Source organism: Falco punctatus (genome assembly GCF_963210335.1).
Source record: "Falco punctatus genome assembly, chromosome: 12".
NCBI lineage: Eukaryota > Metazoa > Chordata > Aves > Falconiformes > Falconidae > Falco > Falco punctatus.
Window position 1 is genome coordinate 5,912,531 of NC_137592.1, and position 18,044 is coordinate 5,930,574.

Sequence of the window (18,044 nt, forward strand, 5' to 3'; positions counted from 1 at the left end):
GCGTGGTGAGGGTTCAGGTGCCTGCACAGAGAATCGCTACAGCTGGATGGAAAAGGGGAGACCTTTCCAGAGGGCAGAGGGTGCCTTCAGCTTCCTTGCTTTTTCTGTTCCTCATAGGGAGAACAAAGCCCTTGCTCCGTGGCAGAAATGCATGCTGAGGTCTGAGCTGATGGACTGTGCAAGGAGGCAAGGTGCTTCTGGCTGGTGAGGGGCCCTGGCCCACGGGGTCTCCACGTGCCTCCAGAGAGCTCTTGCATGGACCTTTAAAACTCGGACCCTGTCATGTCCCAGAGGAGGAAGGTGGATAAATGACAGCAGTACACACACGCTTACAGCAGCTCGTGTTAGTACGCTTGGGGCCAGCCCCGCTCCCACCCTGCTGCCCTGGGGCAGTGCTTGCTCCAAGGCTGCAGGCCTGGATGGAGGAGAGAGGAGCAATGGCATCACTCTGTGTGTGGCACCCTGTACCCCGTCAAGTCTGGGGCTCTCCTGGCTTGAGAATGCCACACAGAACTGATACAGGGATAAACTAGAAAAATTGATGGACAGCCACCATTACTGGAGCATCTCAAAACTCCCCAGATACTTGAAACCAACCATTTCTCATCACAGCTACATTGGCTTCCACCAGTCACGATGAGTTCAAAAGAAGCTGTGAACTTATGTGGGCAAATGTGATCTCCAGTGGATGAAGATAGACAGGAGGAAATATTTTCATAGACCCAGCTGGTTTCAGCTGTGCTTCACTCAGGGGCTTGCATTGCTCCTTGTCAGGAATATGGCATAGTACTTGCTAGAAACAATTAGCTAAGACTTATAGTGGTCATACGCTATTCTCAGCTTTGCTACTGACTCACCTGCACAGCCTCGGGCGAGTTGCTTGCATATTTGTGCCTTAGTTTACCCATTGGTAATAGCAGAGATAGTAACAGTCTCACAGAGTAGTGTGAGAATTAGTTAATTAATATTTGGAAAACAGTTTGTGCCTTGACGTCTTTGTGCCTTTGTTTACCCATCAGTAATATCAGAGATAGTAACTGTCTCATAGAGAGGTACAAGGATTAATTAATTATTTGAAAAGCAGATTGAGATCCTTGGATGAAAGATGCTATGTGAGTAAAACATATCATTAAAAACATCTCCCTGTCCTCTGTGAAGTTAAAATAAAGCTGGAGCTTCTTAGTCATTCAAATAATTAAACCATAAATACTGTTTATTTTAATCTTCTCTTTAAAAAAATAATCTAATCTACGCAGTGATACCAGCCAAAGAATGAAAAATGTTTCAAATTCAGGACACCTATCAATTTGAGGAGCTTGATTCTTAATTGCTTTTTGATTTCTATCAATGGAAAGTGAGAGCAATTGTATTCACAAATGCCTGCAAAAGCACAGGGCAGCTGGGCGGACACCCACAGTTCCTCTGCAGGGTTTCAGCCTGCATATTCACATGGATCCAGCAGCTGTACACCGCACCGCACAGGGCTTCTCACACTAGCCAAGCAGATGATCCTATTTGACTTGTTAACCACCAGGGAGGTGTAGACTAGCCTGTCTTAAAGGCATGTCAAAGCCAGCCTCCCCCCCCGCAAACCGTGGGTGCACTGAAGCAGGGTGGCACGAGCAACTTCTCCTCCCAGGAATGGTGCCAAAGGGACAATGCAACAAAGCAAAGGCACCAGCCTTGCAGTCAGTCCATCAGCCACCGATCCATTCAGCCTTGCGTATCCTGGGCAGTTTGCATTGCTCGTCTCTCCTAAAACTCGGCACTGGCTGTGTGCTGCCAGCCAGTGCTGCCTTGCTGGCTCTGCCCAGGTCCGTGGGGAGAGAAATCCCTGAATGAACTGGCTGACACTGGGAAGGAACCGTAGGAGAATTGATGGAGTCTCTATCTAAAATCATCTTTTATTCAGAGGCGAACATGCCAAATGCGGAAAGTCCTCTCAGTCACTATCCTAGGGACTTACTGTATGCTGGGGCAAAAAATGTATGCAAGTGGCCCGTGTTTTCATCTTTCTCTCTAGTTTTTGTGCGTGTTTTTGTTTTACAAAGCACGTATGTGAAGAAGAGGTTTGCAATATCAAGGTCATGGGTTTTAACTGAATGGGGACTTTTTTAAGCTGTAACTACCGTTGGGAACCTGCTAGCATAACAATCTGCTGTGACGGGCACCCAAACCACCACCCTACATAAGCCTTCCACTCGCTCAGAGGGCCCTGTTTCAGCTTTCTCATGGCCTCCCACTCCTCCCTGCCCGTGGAAGATCCTGCAGGAATCACCAAGTAACCTGTGTGGGAATGAGGAAAGGATGTAATTGCCTTCCTGAGCTCCAGCGCTTTCATTAGTTAAATGTCCCCCTGTCTCTTCCACGCTAGTCCAGCTTCTACTGAATTTTCATCAGACCAAGAAAGGCCTTTAGGGCCATTTGAAACTAACCATCAGATAAAAGCAACTGTCATCTTCCTCATGCGGCAGGCAAGGAAGCAGACACAGACTGGTCACACAGGAAGGAGAGGAGGGACCCTGTGACTCAGAGCTTTTGACTCCCAGCCGTCAGCTTGAGACGCCATTCCAGCCAACTATAAAAGCACATGGTTATCTCTGAACTCATGAATAATCCCACTGATTTCACCCATAAACTTCAGCATCAGGGCCTTAACCACCTGCCTATGCCCGCCACGAGTGGAATAACAGGAGTGCAGGTCTGGTGAGGGCCAAGATCCTCTTGACATAGAGGAAAGCAGCAAATGGTAGTTTCCCTGGTGCAGGTTTCTGTCTAAGAAAACCACCAACGGGGATGAAAAGGTGGCTTTGTCCCTGAGATAAGGGGTCCCTTGGGGATGATGTAGCTCTTGTCCCAGCCCCAGGAGCTCTCTCCATGCTGGACACTAGTGGACTTGGTCAACTCCCCCACAATCGCCCTGCTGGCTGTATGCGGGGAGGCTGCTTAGCTGACCAGAGTGACAGTGACTTTGGTGGCGATTCCTCAGACAATGTGATCCCAGTCCCCAGGCTTTGCTGGAGGGGAACCAGGTTCCCCTGGGAGGGGAAAGGGGCATTTGCATATATGATGATACCAGCTGTCCTCTCCTGACTGGGAGTTACTGAGTTCTTTAACCCTTTGCTCACACAGAGTCAGAAGTGACCTGGTTGTGAAGGGATCTCACCCACAAGCAGAGGCGTCCCTCAAAGCTCTGCAACCCAGTGCAGCATACAGTTTACTCCCCCACAGCTGCTTCTGACCTTGCATTTCTAGCAAAGGGCTAAGTGATCAAGGCAAACAAGAAGGAAGCTATGTTCCTGTTGTTGACGAGAGAGTGAGTGAAGCAACCTAAATTATACATGGCGTTGCCTACCAGATGGTCGAAGCGTCTCTCCCTTCTATTATGCAAAGTAATAGTTTCACAAAGTAGAGGGGACCAGAGATACCAGAGCATTCAGGAAACATGTCCCATAGCTGATTGAAAAGCATGTTTTACTTCTAGCTGGTAACATGGGATTTTAGCTGGATGCCTGTCGTTCAACCCTTCTCCAGAGGTGAAAGGTGTCAGCTCTGCCTCTGAGAGGGAGCAGAAAGACTGAACCCAGCCGGAACTGGAGCAGTAATTTGTAACAGCAGGGTTTAGGTTTTGCAGACTGTGAAGGAGGTGGAGGTTTACATAAAATAAACCTGGGCAAAGCCCATTTTATTTCTCACTTAGGAGAAGCTTTCAGTTTGGTCCTTTGTAGCTGTGGACACTGACTTGTAATCCCTCAGCTGGAGTAATGGTGGGGGTGTGTGAGCTAAAGGGACTGATCCCTGTTGCCTAGTATGTCCCAAAATTCTTCCTGGTCTGCATCCATCTGCTGCCTCATGTCATTATGGCATGTCAACATGAAAACGGAAGGTGTGAATGGAAGCCTACTTCTGCTGGCTGTAACTTCCGACAGTTCAGATATCGGTGCAATGCTTCCCTGGGAGTGTAAAGCTCAGGGTGTGCTGAAGCAGTGCTGGACCGTATTTGTGGGGCTGAGGCTTCCAGGGGGCCTCCACTGCTGGCTGGCTGGGAGCCCTCCCAATCTCCAGTCTGTCTGCAGCACAGACATACCCATCCTGAGGGTGGGGATGAGATTATTTTCTCCACTTCATGACTGTACAGTTATTTTGCACAATAGTCCTAGTCCATGAGCAGGGCTCCTGAGCACAGCATCAACACCTATTGAGAGCACGTATAGGAACAAAAATTTCTCTTACAAGCCTTGCTAGATTGGCCTCCTTCCTGCCCACTGTGCAAATCCATCGACAGGCGGGAGGCATGGACCTAATTTCACTGATAATGGCATTGATCCATACATAAAATAACCAAGCCACTCATGGCTTTGATTTGTGCATTTTTTGATCATCTGAAGGTTTTAGAAAGGGTATCACATAGATCTCACACCCACATCTTCTCTCAGATGCAGCTTTCACTGGAAACAGTGCAAGGTATAAAAATATACCAGGCTTCCCTTACGGCTTTTTGACAACTGAGTTTCAACTGATTAAATCTCAGAATAGGAATGGTGGCCCTTGTTCTCACTCAGAGCTGTGGGCTGTCAGCTCTTGGGCTCATTTCTGCAGCAGTTCACTCTGTGATAAGAAGTTCTTTAAGAATCAGTGGCCAACACAGGACCAAACTCAGCCAGCTTTCACTTGGCTGCAGGTTTCACTAGCACAGATGCTGGAGCTTATAATCCACATTTAATTTTCCCTTGTTTCATTTTTCCCTAGGAATGCAAGGGGAAACAAAACCAGGAAAGGACAGAAAGGATGGAGGAGCCCTGCCTGCACCTGGCATACTGCTCGGGGACTCAGCACTCTGACTCCTGCTCCAAGTCCTTCCTTCAGACTACTGCCCGACCTCAGGTAAATTGCATCACAGCTTCCCCATCGCTCAAATCTAGTTAAATACAGCACTCATTCTATAGCGGTTTCAAACCAACAGGTGACAAGTGTTATCTTGGAACTAGGCACTTGTAATATTGCTTTTTAAGGCATATACTCCAAAATTCAAGGCATGGGTTTCATAACGAAGTGTGGAAAAATCCCAACAAATATTGGCTCAAACCCTCCCTTTTCAGGCCACACCCAAAGAGCAAGTGAGACTATAATGGACAAATCCTCCTCTGGCAGTAGGCCGATCAGCCCCAGCGCCGTTCGCCGAGTCCCAACCTATTTCACACCATGCAAAATCACCGCGGGAAAAGGCTGACAAAGTTCAGACAATTGATGGCACTGTACCTTTGCTCATGACAGTAACGGCAGCCAATTGCTAGCGTCTCGGTGTCTGGCCAAAGCAGATGGCAGACGGCTGTCTGAAGCTGGGACCTGGGAAAATGGGGATAACATCAGGAAAAAACAAAAACATCTTACATACCTACTACTCCCATCTCACCCCGCTCTGGGGAGATGCCTACTTGCCGTGGACTGAGTCAGTGCCTGGTCTTGTGGTCCTCCAGCATCCCATGGAGCTACTGCCTGCTTGCAGACTTGGGGCTGTTGGCACATCTCATCCCATCTGCTGCGTGTGAGGACTTTACAGCCAACGCTGCAGACCAGCAGCTTGGCTATTTCCACCCTCATCTGGCTGCTGTGGCCTTACCTGCGTGTGTGAACAAACACACAGCCCCCCGGGGGGGTCAGCAGGTCAGGATGGGGCAACAGCACCGACCTGGGAGTACTTGCTGGCTCCTTTGAAAAATCTCCCCAGATTTTTATTGGCTCTTAGATTACCACAAAGTATCTGCCTGGATCTGGGCTTTGATTCTCCGCTCCATAGCTTCGTCCCGGCTGGCTGGGGTAGCACCTTTCCCTCAGAGACCACAACTGACAGCTTCCTTCTCAGGGAGAGGGAGGAACGGGGCAGTGGTTGCATTTCGAGCGTGGGGAGAGGGAAAGGCTGTTTGAGGCCACTCTCTGCATGAGGGAGCTGCAGGGCTGGTGAGGACAATCGGGAATCATCTTATTTCTCCTCCCTTGGGCTGCTAACTTCATCTGGGGGACCACCACTCCCGGCTCTTCCATTGCCCACCTCCCCAGGTGCCACACTGCTGGCTCCCCCCACCCAGCTGTGCCACCCCAGCTCTACCCAAGCCTCCCCACCGCTCCCCAGGCAAGTCCTGGCCCTCCAGCTGCGGTGTGGCAAAATTCAGTTCTGCCTATGTGGCTGAGAAATGTTGGCTCTTCATAAAAATAGCAGCCCGCCTGCAGGGAACGCGGCAGAAGCTAGACCACACTGAAGCCTTTTATTTCCTGCAAAGACGTGCTTGCAAGACATCGGTGGAGAGCACTATGCAGATGAGCGACACTGTGAAAGGCAGGGCCAGCTCCCCGGTGGGGGGAAAATGAGGTAGATCAAATAGCTATCCAGATTTCCATCAGCTGCGGGGCTGGCCGGGTGACAGTTAGGTAGGCTTGCCATTCTGCATGGATAGCTCACCTCTTTGCCAGCTGTAATAAACACGGGCGCTTGATGCCAACAGATGCGTCTTCTTCCCCACCTGCTCCGTCAGTGCGAGCGGCCTCATCTCTGCAAAATAAGCACAAGAAGAGCAGCTGAAATTGCCACGCGGGAATCCGGTTTGTATTCATGCTGAGAGCTGGCCGAAGAAGGAGAAAACATCAGTCTCAAATGGGTTTTCAAGATTTGGACGTTTGGCTTCATCTTTCTCTATGTTCAAACACGATCTGTCAACTCCCACCAAGAAAAATGAGGGAGAATAGCCTAGCCTTTGAAAGTCAGTGCCGCCATGGCTAGCATGTTCATGAAACACATGGGAGAAAAAAGATTAGTCTGAACCCATGACTTGAACAAATATCTACACCTTGTAACTGAATACCGTGGGGTTCCCTTCTCTCTCGTGCTAAGAAATTCTGGCCAGAACTCTTTCAGAGTACTAGCAAGTGAAATGCAAGAAAAGCTCTTAAAAGTAATAATAATCCTTCCGCCAAAATTAAAGCTGATTTGCGGAACTTCACGTTCCTCAGTTGTGTTAAGATTTGGGCTCAAGAAAATATCTGAGCTTTGGATGGTTTCATTATTAGTAGGCCACAAACGAATATGGTAGATGATGCAAAAATGACTGCCAATAAAATATTTACACCGATTCTTCATTCTGGGTGAAACATCTTTTATATATATGCATATACATATATACTATAAATAATAGAAATTATGCTCATATTTTATACTAGGGATGTAAACACTGGTCCCAACAGCAGTGGCAAATGAACCACTCACATTTTCTGATTGCATAATTTGCCTAGAGGATGGATACATAATTACACTATAATTAAGTATAATAAACAAAGAAAATGATTTGAGAAGGAAAAATTATCACAGCCTCAACCACATCAGCCAGAAGCTCTCTTCTAATTAAGTTATTTTATTAAACAAAATGTTTTTAAGGTGGGTCCCCTTTGAAAATGTACATTATAGCCCATGTAATGTAATTTACTTTATAAGTAAAACATGGCTTGTGTATGGACAGATCATATCTGATAGGACTCATGAAATACACAGCCACTGGGTCCAGTCCAGCCAGGTGCTGAGTCCTTCACACCCATGGTCCAAGAAGCAGACCTTGAGTGCTGCTCCAGATAACAGCAGCAGCACGTAGAGCAGCCTTTTTTTAATTTGTGCTCACTGATGGGCTCTTTCTGTGTTACTTGGGTTTTTTTCTGATTTAAAGGGAGAAACGCTAGCAGGTGACTCTGATGTTGTCATCCTGTAATGACACAGCAGAGGCAAAGGACAAGAAAAGAGGTAGCTCAAGCCAGACTCTTCCCTCTCAAATGCTTTTACTCTCACTAAATCTGCTCCGAGCTTGGCAAGGTGTGAAGATGGAGTCATCTTTTTACCTTACTGTGGCTGAAGAAATCCAAAACACTAGTTCACAAACTACAGGGCTTGGGAAGACCACACATAATCTACTACCTCACATGGCAAAGGCCATCGGACACCCTCCAGATCATTCGTCTTAGAACTACGGCTTATGTTTTTAAACATCCACCTCCAGCAGCTTGGGGACTCAAGGAGCTATTACAGAAGCCTTGGAGCATTACTCTGAAGTTAGCTGCTGCTCCTGTCCCTCCCCCATCCCTGTCCCAGTCCCCTTGTCCCCTACCCCCAAATAAATGCTCAGCTTTAAGTTTCGGCCATGAGATACATCTGCCTCATTTCCACCTTTGTCTTCCTCTTGTGAGTACTTGCAGATTGTGATCAAGCCATCCCTTAGCCTCTCTTCTGTAAGCTCATTAGATCACGCTGCCTGATAGAAATCTCTGCTGGTTTCCTGGCTCTTCAAAGCTTGTACAGCCCTGCAATGTTCTTCGGGAAGATCTCTGTATACCAGTGACCTATTTTCTTAACTATTTACTCTGCTCTTCAGTTGCCAAGTCACTTGTAGGGTTTGCTTACAATGCTTTAGGTTTTCTTTCAGCTCATTGTAAAAAATAGCATAACCTCAGTAACACACCTCTTTGCTACCTGTTAGGGATGAGATCTAAGAATGGACTTATATCCAGCATGGGATAAAACATCCCTGGCCAAGGAAAATCCAGGGAAAGAAGAAACTGTGTCCTAAAATATCAGTTGACCACAGCAGCACAAGGTCCTTGAATTCAAAATGTTGAACGTTATGTTGTGAGACCATCTCTGAATGCCCGACAGAAATGCATTTCTCTAGCTCTGTCTCCTACATGCACAGTTTGCTGGGTGATGGAGAGAGCAGTGGGGTGGTCAAGAATCTTCTCTTGTGTAGAGTTTTCCACTCTTAAATGTTTGCAGACCTTGAACCACAAAATGTTGTAGGTTATTGACAAGATTATTGATGTGCATGGTTACTGCTTGCAGGGTGCCCGAGGCAGGACACTTAGGTCATCATGGGGCTGCATACTCCTGATGACTACTTCAGTTTCTTTCCTAATCTCATGCGTTTTCAGTTGTATAGTGACCTGATTTCAACTAGGAGCTTCCATTAAAAATCACGTGGCAGTCACAGACATTGTAAACTCAAGCCAAAGAGTCATTTTCAAATACTTGGCAAACACTAGACCACAGAAACTCAATGTGTCGTAAGATTCCACTTGGTCCCATAATCAGGGGTGGGAAAAAGGAGGAGGATTATCCGTAGACCTCAAAGTGTTTTACAAAGGGAGACAAATGCTGCTATTCCCATTTATTGGATAGGGCAACAGCAAGTTGAGACTTGCACAAAGTCACCCAACTAATCAGCCAGAAAACTGCCACTGAAACCCGTATTCTGGTCTAAACAGGTTCTCAGACTGCCCTCATCACTGTAATATCTGAGTACCCTCCAGTAGCACCTCAGGAGAATCTAGGCATGTCTGCACTGGCCAATGCAAGCGGCTGCCTGTCAATCCAGCCCCCTTCTCAGCCAACTGGACAAAAGCCATCTCCAGATGGAAGCTGTGTAGCCACGTTAATACCCTCCTGAGCCCAGATGTACGAACCCCACCAACAAGCTGGGGTGAAAGGTCAACCCACCACCACTCTAACTCAGCTCTGCGGCTTCCAGGGTGTAGCTTGCTCATGGGGCATGGAAAGAGCAGATGTGAGACTGTCTCTGAAAGCAGACGGACCTTTCTTTATTCTAAATCAGTTTCATCATCTGTAGGGCCCCTGAGAGCATTTCCTCATGCTTCATTTCTCACTGAGCCATGGAGATAGGGCACAAATGTGTTGGTTATCTCCTTAGAGCCTTATGGCTCCTTTGAGGCAAGATCTGGAAGATGACAATTTGAACAGGGATATCTGGATACACTGCCATAAAGAAAGAAAATCTCCAAAATATATTTTGTAAGTCAGGGAAAAGGAAAAAGAAGGCAGGCATCTCTTCAAACTCAAGATCTACTTGTCATGAGCAAGAGTACTAAGAAATTGGTAACTTAATGATCTGAAGGAAGAGTAGCTGTTATTACAGGGCACTGTACTGGCAAAGCTCCTATACATCACAACAATAATTGTCTCCAAACTTCTCTTCCCTTCCAAGCATGAGGAAACATCAGTGCATTTAGCCTCAACTCCCTGGCAGGCGGCATCACTTCCTCGTGAGAGGCAGGGAGCTGACACAGAGATGGAAAGGCTACAAAAGCCCCGTGTGACCCAGTAAGTCTGACGTAGAGCTAAAGAAGTGAGTCCTGCTCCAAAGAAGCTGACAATCCCAGGGTGCCCTGACAGCTTGTCCTGGACTACTCATGCTCCCAGGTTTGGAAATCCTTTGAGGGTTGCTAAGTTTATACAAACCACTCCTAGCTCTGGAAGTCCAGCTCTGCTCCCCCTGATTTTGCTTTCCTCCCTAGGCACCTACTTCTGCTGTCTGCCAGTGATGGGCCATCGGGCAAGGTGGGCTTTGATCGATGCACTTGCCTGTTTCTGGATCCGAATCCCTGCTGGCAGGGATCCAGTGGCTTCACCAGATCATCACCCTTTGCCTGGGGAAAACAGGGCAGTGCGTAGGCAGCAGTGTTTCTTTGCAGCTTTGCATTTCTTGGACTTTTGTGCAAAGCCCCGAATGGCGAATGTACGCTTCATGCATATGCAGAACGGGCACAGATGCTGCTTGAAAAAATTGGACCTGGTTAACTTGGCTACGATCATCCAGGAAGTTTGTGGCAGAGCTGCAAATAAAATCCAGACACTCTGCCTTTCGGGCCTGTGTCTTCACAACAACAGGGTTCTTCCTCTGGGCATCTGGGCTTGTTGTCTTATCGGGAGGCACTGCTCAGCATGTCTCCTTAAAGGGAAAGAGTGCTGGGAAAGCCACGCTTGAATTCTTTAGAGAAAATGACACCACCTACATAGGAAAACCCCATAGCTTTTTGCAATTATTGCCATGTATGTATATCTTTCCCTCCCTTTGTGATCTTTACCACTTCCTCACCATATGTAAAAGGCCTGATCCTGATGAAAATAGTCACGGTTCCAGAAATGCCACTCAGACGATGTTGATTTACCTCCACAAAGGATGTGGCCCAGTGCTTTTGGCCAGATTTTTCTGCAAGCAGCCAGTCAAATCTCTCTCTCCTCTATCCAGAAAGCTGGGGAAGTTGTGCGACAATAACCTTGCTCGACTTCACCTGGCCCACCCAGGGAATAGCTATTTCTGGACGGACACGGAAAACCCAAGCCGTGTCCCTTTAATCTAACATCTCATGCGTGTTGCTGAGCCTAATGTTTAAATTGAAAAAAAAACAACCTGAAAGTAGCATTAAAGGACACAGAGGATTTGAAAAGCACTATGTTTTTAAGATAGTCTTTCTGGAAAACACTGTATTTAAAAACTGACCCTTTTACCATGAGGTTTCTGAAACTATAGAGCCATCTCAAGCTTCCTGTGAGATAAGGCTTGTAATTTGGAACTGAGTAATGGAGCACAAACACAACTGGCTTTGTATTAAGAGGCAATGTGTAATCATCTGGCAGTGTCACATTGCCCCCACTCTGGAGTGGTTTGGGGCTATTTGTGCTGGAAATTAAAGTTAAGAGCAACATGATGATGAGGGTAGCTCATCCTCCACGCCTGACAGAAGGATGAAGTCTCAGGGTGCAGATCTCCCTGGGGCTTTGGAGGAAAGAAGCCCTGCTTTTGAGCATTTATGGTCCCGTCTCCCACACTCGCAGGACTGTTGATTTAAGATGCCAGCCTGCAACCTGAAGTGTTTGGAAGGACAGCCGTTGAGCGGTGGTGGGCAGAGGTTGCACATTGCAACCTCCTCTTAACTGAAGTGACACAAACTAACAACAGTTTTAACAGGAAGATCTCATTCCTTCATATTTAATTGACATGTTTCTTTTAAAGGGATGGCAAAAACAGAGAAACACAGGAGTTTCCCTGGTGGTTTTATGCCAAGCACAACTATGTGTGTAGGAGCCTTTCAGACTTTGCACTCCCAGAGCAAAGACCAGATCTGGCTTTGGTTTTTTAATTTTCTTCCAATTTGTTGGCGTGAAATCTGACAGCCAGGCAGATGTGTCTGCCTTGATCTTTGGTGTGGATCTCCTGTTGCACTCTCCTCTGTTTTTCCAAGGCTCAATAGGGGAAAGTGAAATTGCTGTCCAGAAACATTAATCACAGCATCTTAGATCTGTAAATTCTCAAGAGTTTTCCTCCTGGAGCACTGGAAGGCTTTGACCCATTTTCAAAAGTGGGGATAAAGCATATATACATAAGGACAGCACGCATACTTGTAGCATCTGCAAAAACATATGGTAGTTTCACATCCCACTAACCAGTTTCCTGGATTGAATACATATAAGTGCAGGCTTTGTGAGAACTAGCAGTTTTTGAATGCTGGGTTTCTGACTCTCATCCCTTAACCGCAGTCCTTCCTTGACTTTGCGAGAGATACCATTTCCCTCTTAATTTGGCAAGTTATTGCAGAGTCTTTCTGAATAACTTATTCTTGTATTGCCTTTTTTTGCAGGTGAAGCTGCTCTCAGGCTCCCCTGACAATCTCTTTACCCATCTTTCCGTTGCATACAGAGATGTTGTGTTATCTCTGCTTAATCCCGAATGGTGAAAAGCAACCATTTCCAGGATCAGTAATTACACCTCGGAAGTCTTGGGATTTTGCTGGGCTGCTAATCTACAGAGCTCATTGCACATTTTCCCATCTAAATCTCCTGTTTAATGAAAGACTGCTTTGCCAAGGGACCCATTTTCCATAAATATACTTTTCTGAAGCATAACATCTAAAACTTCTGGCTTGTTTCTGACAATATCATTTTTCCTGTCTTATCAACATTCTCTGTGCAAATGTACCCACCTATCAGCATTTTTTCCATTTTAGCAACCAAACTTGAGTCCAAGATGCCTTTTGCTACTGCCACCAAAGCAATAAACCCCGAAGAATGGATTTAAGCAAGCACACATAGATATGCAGAGACCCTCCTGCATCTTCCTGTGCCTACGCCACTCCTGTTCTACATTAGTTTAAACTCTTGGAAGCTCCCAGAGCTAGAGATCCCAAAGCCTCTCTGCACCCTCAGTTCCAGCATTTCCCTCTCATTACGGAAAGAGTTCTCCTAAACTCTCACCTCCTCTGTTTTGCTGCAAATAAAGCCAACTAGATCTTGTCCTTTCCCATGCAAGTAGACCCAGTGGTCACTGTACCCTTTTACCATACCCCTTTTAGCTACTGTCTTCACATGTGAATTCTCTCATAGCTGTTCTCAGTCTTTTCTAGACTAAACAAATCCAATTAAAAAAAAATTCCACACAGGTCAATGCTTTTTGAAACCTCTTATCAGTCCTGGTGCTCTCCTCCAGACTTCCTCCTGTGTTTACATCTTTATTTGAAGTATAGAGTGCAGAGTGGTGGTCTGGGCCTCTCCAGCAGCAGAATGAATTCCACACAAAGGGTGCTCTTAATACTTCTAATAACAGGGATCTTTCTGGGCACACCATAACCTGGTAGACTTCGATTTGAGCTTGTCCTCTACCAGCTCTCCTAGCATATTGTCAGGACCATGACCTGGTTTCTTATGTGTATTTTAATTATGCATTTTCTTTTTCATCTAAGTCTATTTCTAAAGTTTATTCAGAACATTTAAAATCAATCTTCCTCCTCTCCCAAAATGGGAGTCTCCCAGCCTGTTTTCTTGTCCTAACCTACCAGAAGAGCCCTGTCTGCTCCACCATCCAAACAGTTCACAGAGATTTAAATGAACTGTGACCAGCACAGACTTCTGTTGATGGCCCTCTTGCTTTGACCGTGGATCACGTGTGCCTAATCTTCAAGGACGTTATTTCAATCAATAGTTGAAAAACAGCAATTATTTCTGTCAGGCAGGTATAATTCCTGATGCTGACAGCTGTCCGAAGGAGACTTGAAGCCAAGAGTGATACCAGTGAATAACCGGCAAATACCCACTCATCACCTGTACTGAGAAACAGGCTTGAGTACCAAGCCCTGAAACTACACTCTCTCCTTTTTTTTTTTTTTAATAAGAGGACAGCAGCGAAGCCGGATTATTCATAGCTCTGAAAGCAGGATGGGCACATCAGTATGCCCCTAAAGCCAAGATGATGAGCTAATCAACTTCGTATTGTTAGAAGAGTCCCCACCTACGCTTTCACACAAAGGGCCGATTAGCTCACAGGTATGCAAAACTCTGGGAGGATGCCATCTTTCATCGCTACCAGAAGATGTTTAATATATGTTAAGTTGCCAACAATTAAGTGTTTGTGTGTGTGTGCGTACACACGCGCGCAGCCACTTGCTCTGGTCCCAGGAGCTGCATGCTGTTGCGCTAACCCGCCGTGCCGGGGCAGAGCCCCGTGCTGGGCACAGCTCTGCTGCTGTGTGCTCAGCTGCATCGTGGGGTGGCAGGAGCACGGTAGCTACTGCCTTCGGCAGCCCAAAGGAAGCAGATTTTAACATGCTTGCTCTGCTTCCAACAGCAGCAACTGTGACAGCCATGGGCTGAGGGTGTCTGCGTGGCGAGCAAGGGGGTGAGTCTCCAGTGCATGCTGTACTTGCACCACTTCTGCAACGTCCTGGTACAAGAAAGCTGAAAGCACTCCACCATCCAAGTCACTGACGGAAATACTGAGTCTGAGCACACTAAAACATGTGCTCCCCCTGCGCCAGTGTGCTTCATATAAGTAGGTCATTTAAGAAGCAGGACTGTAAGTGCCCATAGCAGCGTGTTACTACTTAGGCTGGCTGGTGTGATTCCAGTTCCAAACCAGGAGCGATGATGTGAAGTATTGGCTCAATGTTTGGAGGTGCTTAGCACCTCCTCCCCATCGCCACTCCACGGGAGGCATGTGGGCACAACACTGTTCACAATAAACACGGGTTTTACATTGCTTCCAGTGTCACCTCTACAAACAGTGCTGCATGGCCCAAAGGGGAAACAAACAGGGGGGGAGGAACTGGGAAGAAAAGTCCTTTGAAAGAACACATTGCCCTCTTCCTCCCGTGCTGAGGCTGCATGCAGCCCATTGTTTGAGAACCACCAAGAATATATTTGTCTCCTTTCAGTGTCCATCAGGACTTCTCAAACTGGAACAAGCTAGAACAATCTCCTTTATCACAGATTTATGTCAGAAGGAAACAAAGGATAATTTGAGGAAGAAACCCTCGCTACTATGAGAAAAAAAGAGAAAGTCAGTAGTACATACGCTACCTTCCAAGGGTGTACCTTATCTCATGTGTCTTCTTACGGTCTTTTTCTGCACTCTTCTTCCATGCTTCTTGCTGAAGACTTGGAGCATGTCAGGAACGCCCTATGCTCCCCATTAGCTTAACAGTTCTCTGGAAAAGAATGGGACCAAAAATTTCATACATTGAAATGCACTTTTGAAAAATATGTAACAACATGTATTTCCAAATATGTTTTCTGACTACAGTGTGTAATCAGTAAAAGACACAGGAGTGCATCACAAGCAGGTATGCTTGGAAATAGAAGAGCTTTCTTTCATCTTGCCTATATAGGCAGACATCAGCTATTGTACTATAGAGAATTTTTCCATCTAGGCCACCTATATTCTAAGGAGCAGAGATGCCAAGGGTGTGCCACCTGCATCTCCTCTTCCCAGGGATGTGTGCAACGAGGGCTGGTTCATGTTGGGCAAATCAAACCCCTAGGGAACTGAGTGTAGATTCATGCCCTACAGCTTGTGGGGAGAAATCATCCCAGAATAACTTTGGTCTATTGCTGACAAAATGTAACTGGCTAAATCCCAAATGACTCCATCCCTGTAGAGCTTTGCGGGCTTCAGAGGAGCAGTTACGGTTACATCAGTGTGGCTCCAGCAACAGTGGGAGATCCCAGCCCTGCCCCAACGATGATTGCTCCTTCAGACAGACCATCACCTCTCCATCACTGGCTGCCGTTCACAGCACGGCACACCAAGTGAGGCAAAGAGGGAATTGCAGAGGCAGCAGCTCCCTTTGCTTCCTCTGGCCAGTGCTTGTACTTAATGCAGAGCATTTTTACTTTATAGAAGTCTTTGCCCTAATCACTGCACTACCTCGGTTATCGCCCGCACAAACATTCCCTTCAGATCAACATACCGGCTGGGCCAGAAATCACACAATTGATGTTTTGGTTTCCACTGCCTTATCTAAATCCAGTTACTGCTCAAAATGAGACTAAGTCAACAGACTTAATTGAATGAAAAGGCTGTGAGACAACCTAGAGATTTGTGGCTGTGTATGTCCGTGCATGAGTTAATCACTAAGCAAACACTTTGCAACAAACAGAGCTGGGCTGAGCAGGATCGGTTTTTCTGCAGCCTGGAAGCTCCTGAACACGCTGGGGTTGCGCGAGGCATTGTTGGGGCTGGCAGGAGGATTTAAACAGCATCACAAACAATGTACTACCACGGAGAAAAGCTGGGGATGGACAATGGAGCAGGCCATGAACAAACACTTCTGCTTGCTGCCTAGATTAGGAGATAGCAGAGGCCCTGTAGTAGCGGCCAAAAATAATTGCTCCCCTGTAATTGCTGTCCGGATATGTGAAATAGCCCTGCTGGCACCCAGCAGCTGGGAGCAGTGAGTTGCTTGATGTCCTTAGCTCATTCCTGGGGAGGCAGCTGCCGGATGCCCCCAGCTGCTAGCTCTTGCAGACATCACAGGTTTTTCCCCGCCGTACAGCCATGGCATTCCTCCCAGCACCACAGTTTGGGAGAGAGGTATATCGAAATCTGTGGGAATGGCCACGCTGGGTCAGACCACTGCTCCATCCTCACCTCTCTTGTCTTCAGTGGAGCGCATGAGCAGACTCCTAGGGCAGACCATTAAAACCCATGTAGGGTCATAGCCAGGATCTAGTCCCCACTGTGGCAGTGCTGCACACAGCTTCTCCAGAGCCGCAGGGGTACAAGGACAAAGCCTTACTCTAAAATTGCAACTTGCCGTGGCAAAATCTGTGCCCCTCCTTTTTCTACCACCTGCTCAGTTCAGAGGCCCTGCGCGGGTGCCTGGTGCCGCCGCTGTTTAGGTAGGCTGCAGCGGGAACGCTCAGGTTCATGCCAGTGGTTGATCTCAGCCACTGCAAAAAAAGAAGACTAAAGAAGCGAGCCTCCTAAAACAGTCATTAAATATCTTCTAATATGAGATGATTCACATACTTTCCTGACTGGTAGGACTCCGTCAGGTGATGGAGAACCTGAATCAGGTTCTTCAGTAGGCAATGACAGCCGTACAGACATCTAAAGGTGACTTTGCCACGAGCAGTATAAAGACAGACCTTCGCTGCTTAAGCTGGGTATTTGAACATCATTTTGGCTGGAAAAACTCATCCCATGCTACAGAGAGATACCATGCCTTGCACAGGCCACCCACTTGTCACCACATGCTAGCTTGGGGCCAGGACATCTGGCTGTAAAAATGCAACTGTGGTGGTGTCCGCTGAAAAAAAGAGGGTACTGAACTCAGCTAGATCCTTCCTCCCTAAGGGAGGCCACAGACACCACCATTATATTTGCAACCTGTCTGACAGTTCCTGCCCTTTGGCGCGCTGTACAAGCAGACAGGACAACTTTTCTAGCAAATCCAGGAAAGATGGGAAAGATGATTAGCTTTGTGATCAGGTACTGTGTGGCCAGAGTGCTACGCAACGTCAAAAGAAACTGCTGCTGAATGCCCAGGTTTCAGGATACAACAATAACACGCAGAACTGTATTTCATTCCTTTAACAAGTGCTGAATATGCAAAGGCTCCTTTCCCAGCTTCTGTCTCCATCTTGGAAGCTGGGGAAGAGCTGTGTGTATAATTATTTTCAGATGCCACCCACTTTATCGATTATCTGAGTGGGATGCACAAATAATGGCAGCTAATGCCAGGGGCAGAGATCCGATGAAGCTCCCTCCCTTCGGGAAAAGCTGCAATAAAACCACCAGATGAATGGGTCATTGAAAACAGGCTGGAATATATTCCCTACAGTCATTCCGAAAGTTCAAGGGCAGGGGAAAAGAAAAAAAAAAAAGCTGCCTCTGTGTTCACTAAATTTCTAATATCTGAAAGTGTTTAAAAAAAACACACATGTA

The 18,044-nt window shown here is 46.8% G+C and overlaps 1 protein-coding gene and 1 long non-coding RNA gene across 10 annotated transcripts in view; one reads left to right on the forward strand and one right to left on the reverse strand.

Annotated features, from left to right (window-relative positions):
* Nucleotides 1–18,044, forward strand: part of BMP2 (bone morphogenetic protein 2) — a 142,125-nt gene that overhangs the window by 70,667 nt on the left and 53,414 nt on the right. For 4 of the 6 annotated variants that reach the window (XR_013931400.1, XM_080408212.1, XM_080408209.1 and 1 more), the window contains exon 4: nucleotides 4,750–4,884. Coding sequence is in view for 5 of the 6 variants with exons in the window: in XM_080408212.1 (XP_080264338.1) it covers nucleotides 4,750–4,884 (135 nt within the window). In the remaining variant the exon portion in view is untranslated. Of the gene's footprint in view, nucleotides 1–4,749; nucleotides 4,885–5,099; nucleotides 5,441–6,500; nucleotides 6,618–18,044 lie in introns of those variants that run through there. The other 2 variants (XM_080408210.1, XM_080408211.1) reach the window with 2 other exon arrangements.
* The window catches only part of LOC308071978, a 378,690-nt gene that overhangs the window by 18,044 nt on the left and 342,602 nt on the right, over nucleotides 1–18,044 (reverse strand). For all 4 annotated transcript variants that reach the window (XR_013931445.1, XR_013931446.1, XR_013931447.1 and 1 more), the window contains 2 exons: nucleotides 5,440–15,303; nucleotides 5,260–5,346 (listed from right to left, as the gene is read on the reverse strand). This is a non-coding gene — a long non-coding RNA (uncharacterized lncRNA). The remainder of the gene's footprint in view (nucleotides 1–5,259; nucleotides 5,347–5,439; nucleotides 15,304–18,044) is intronic.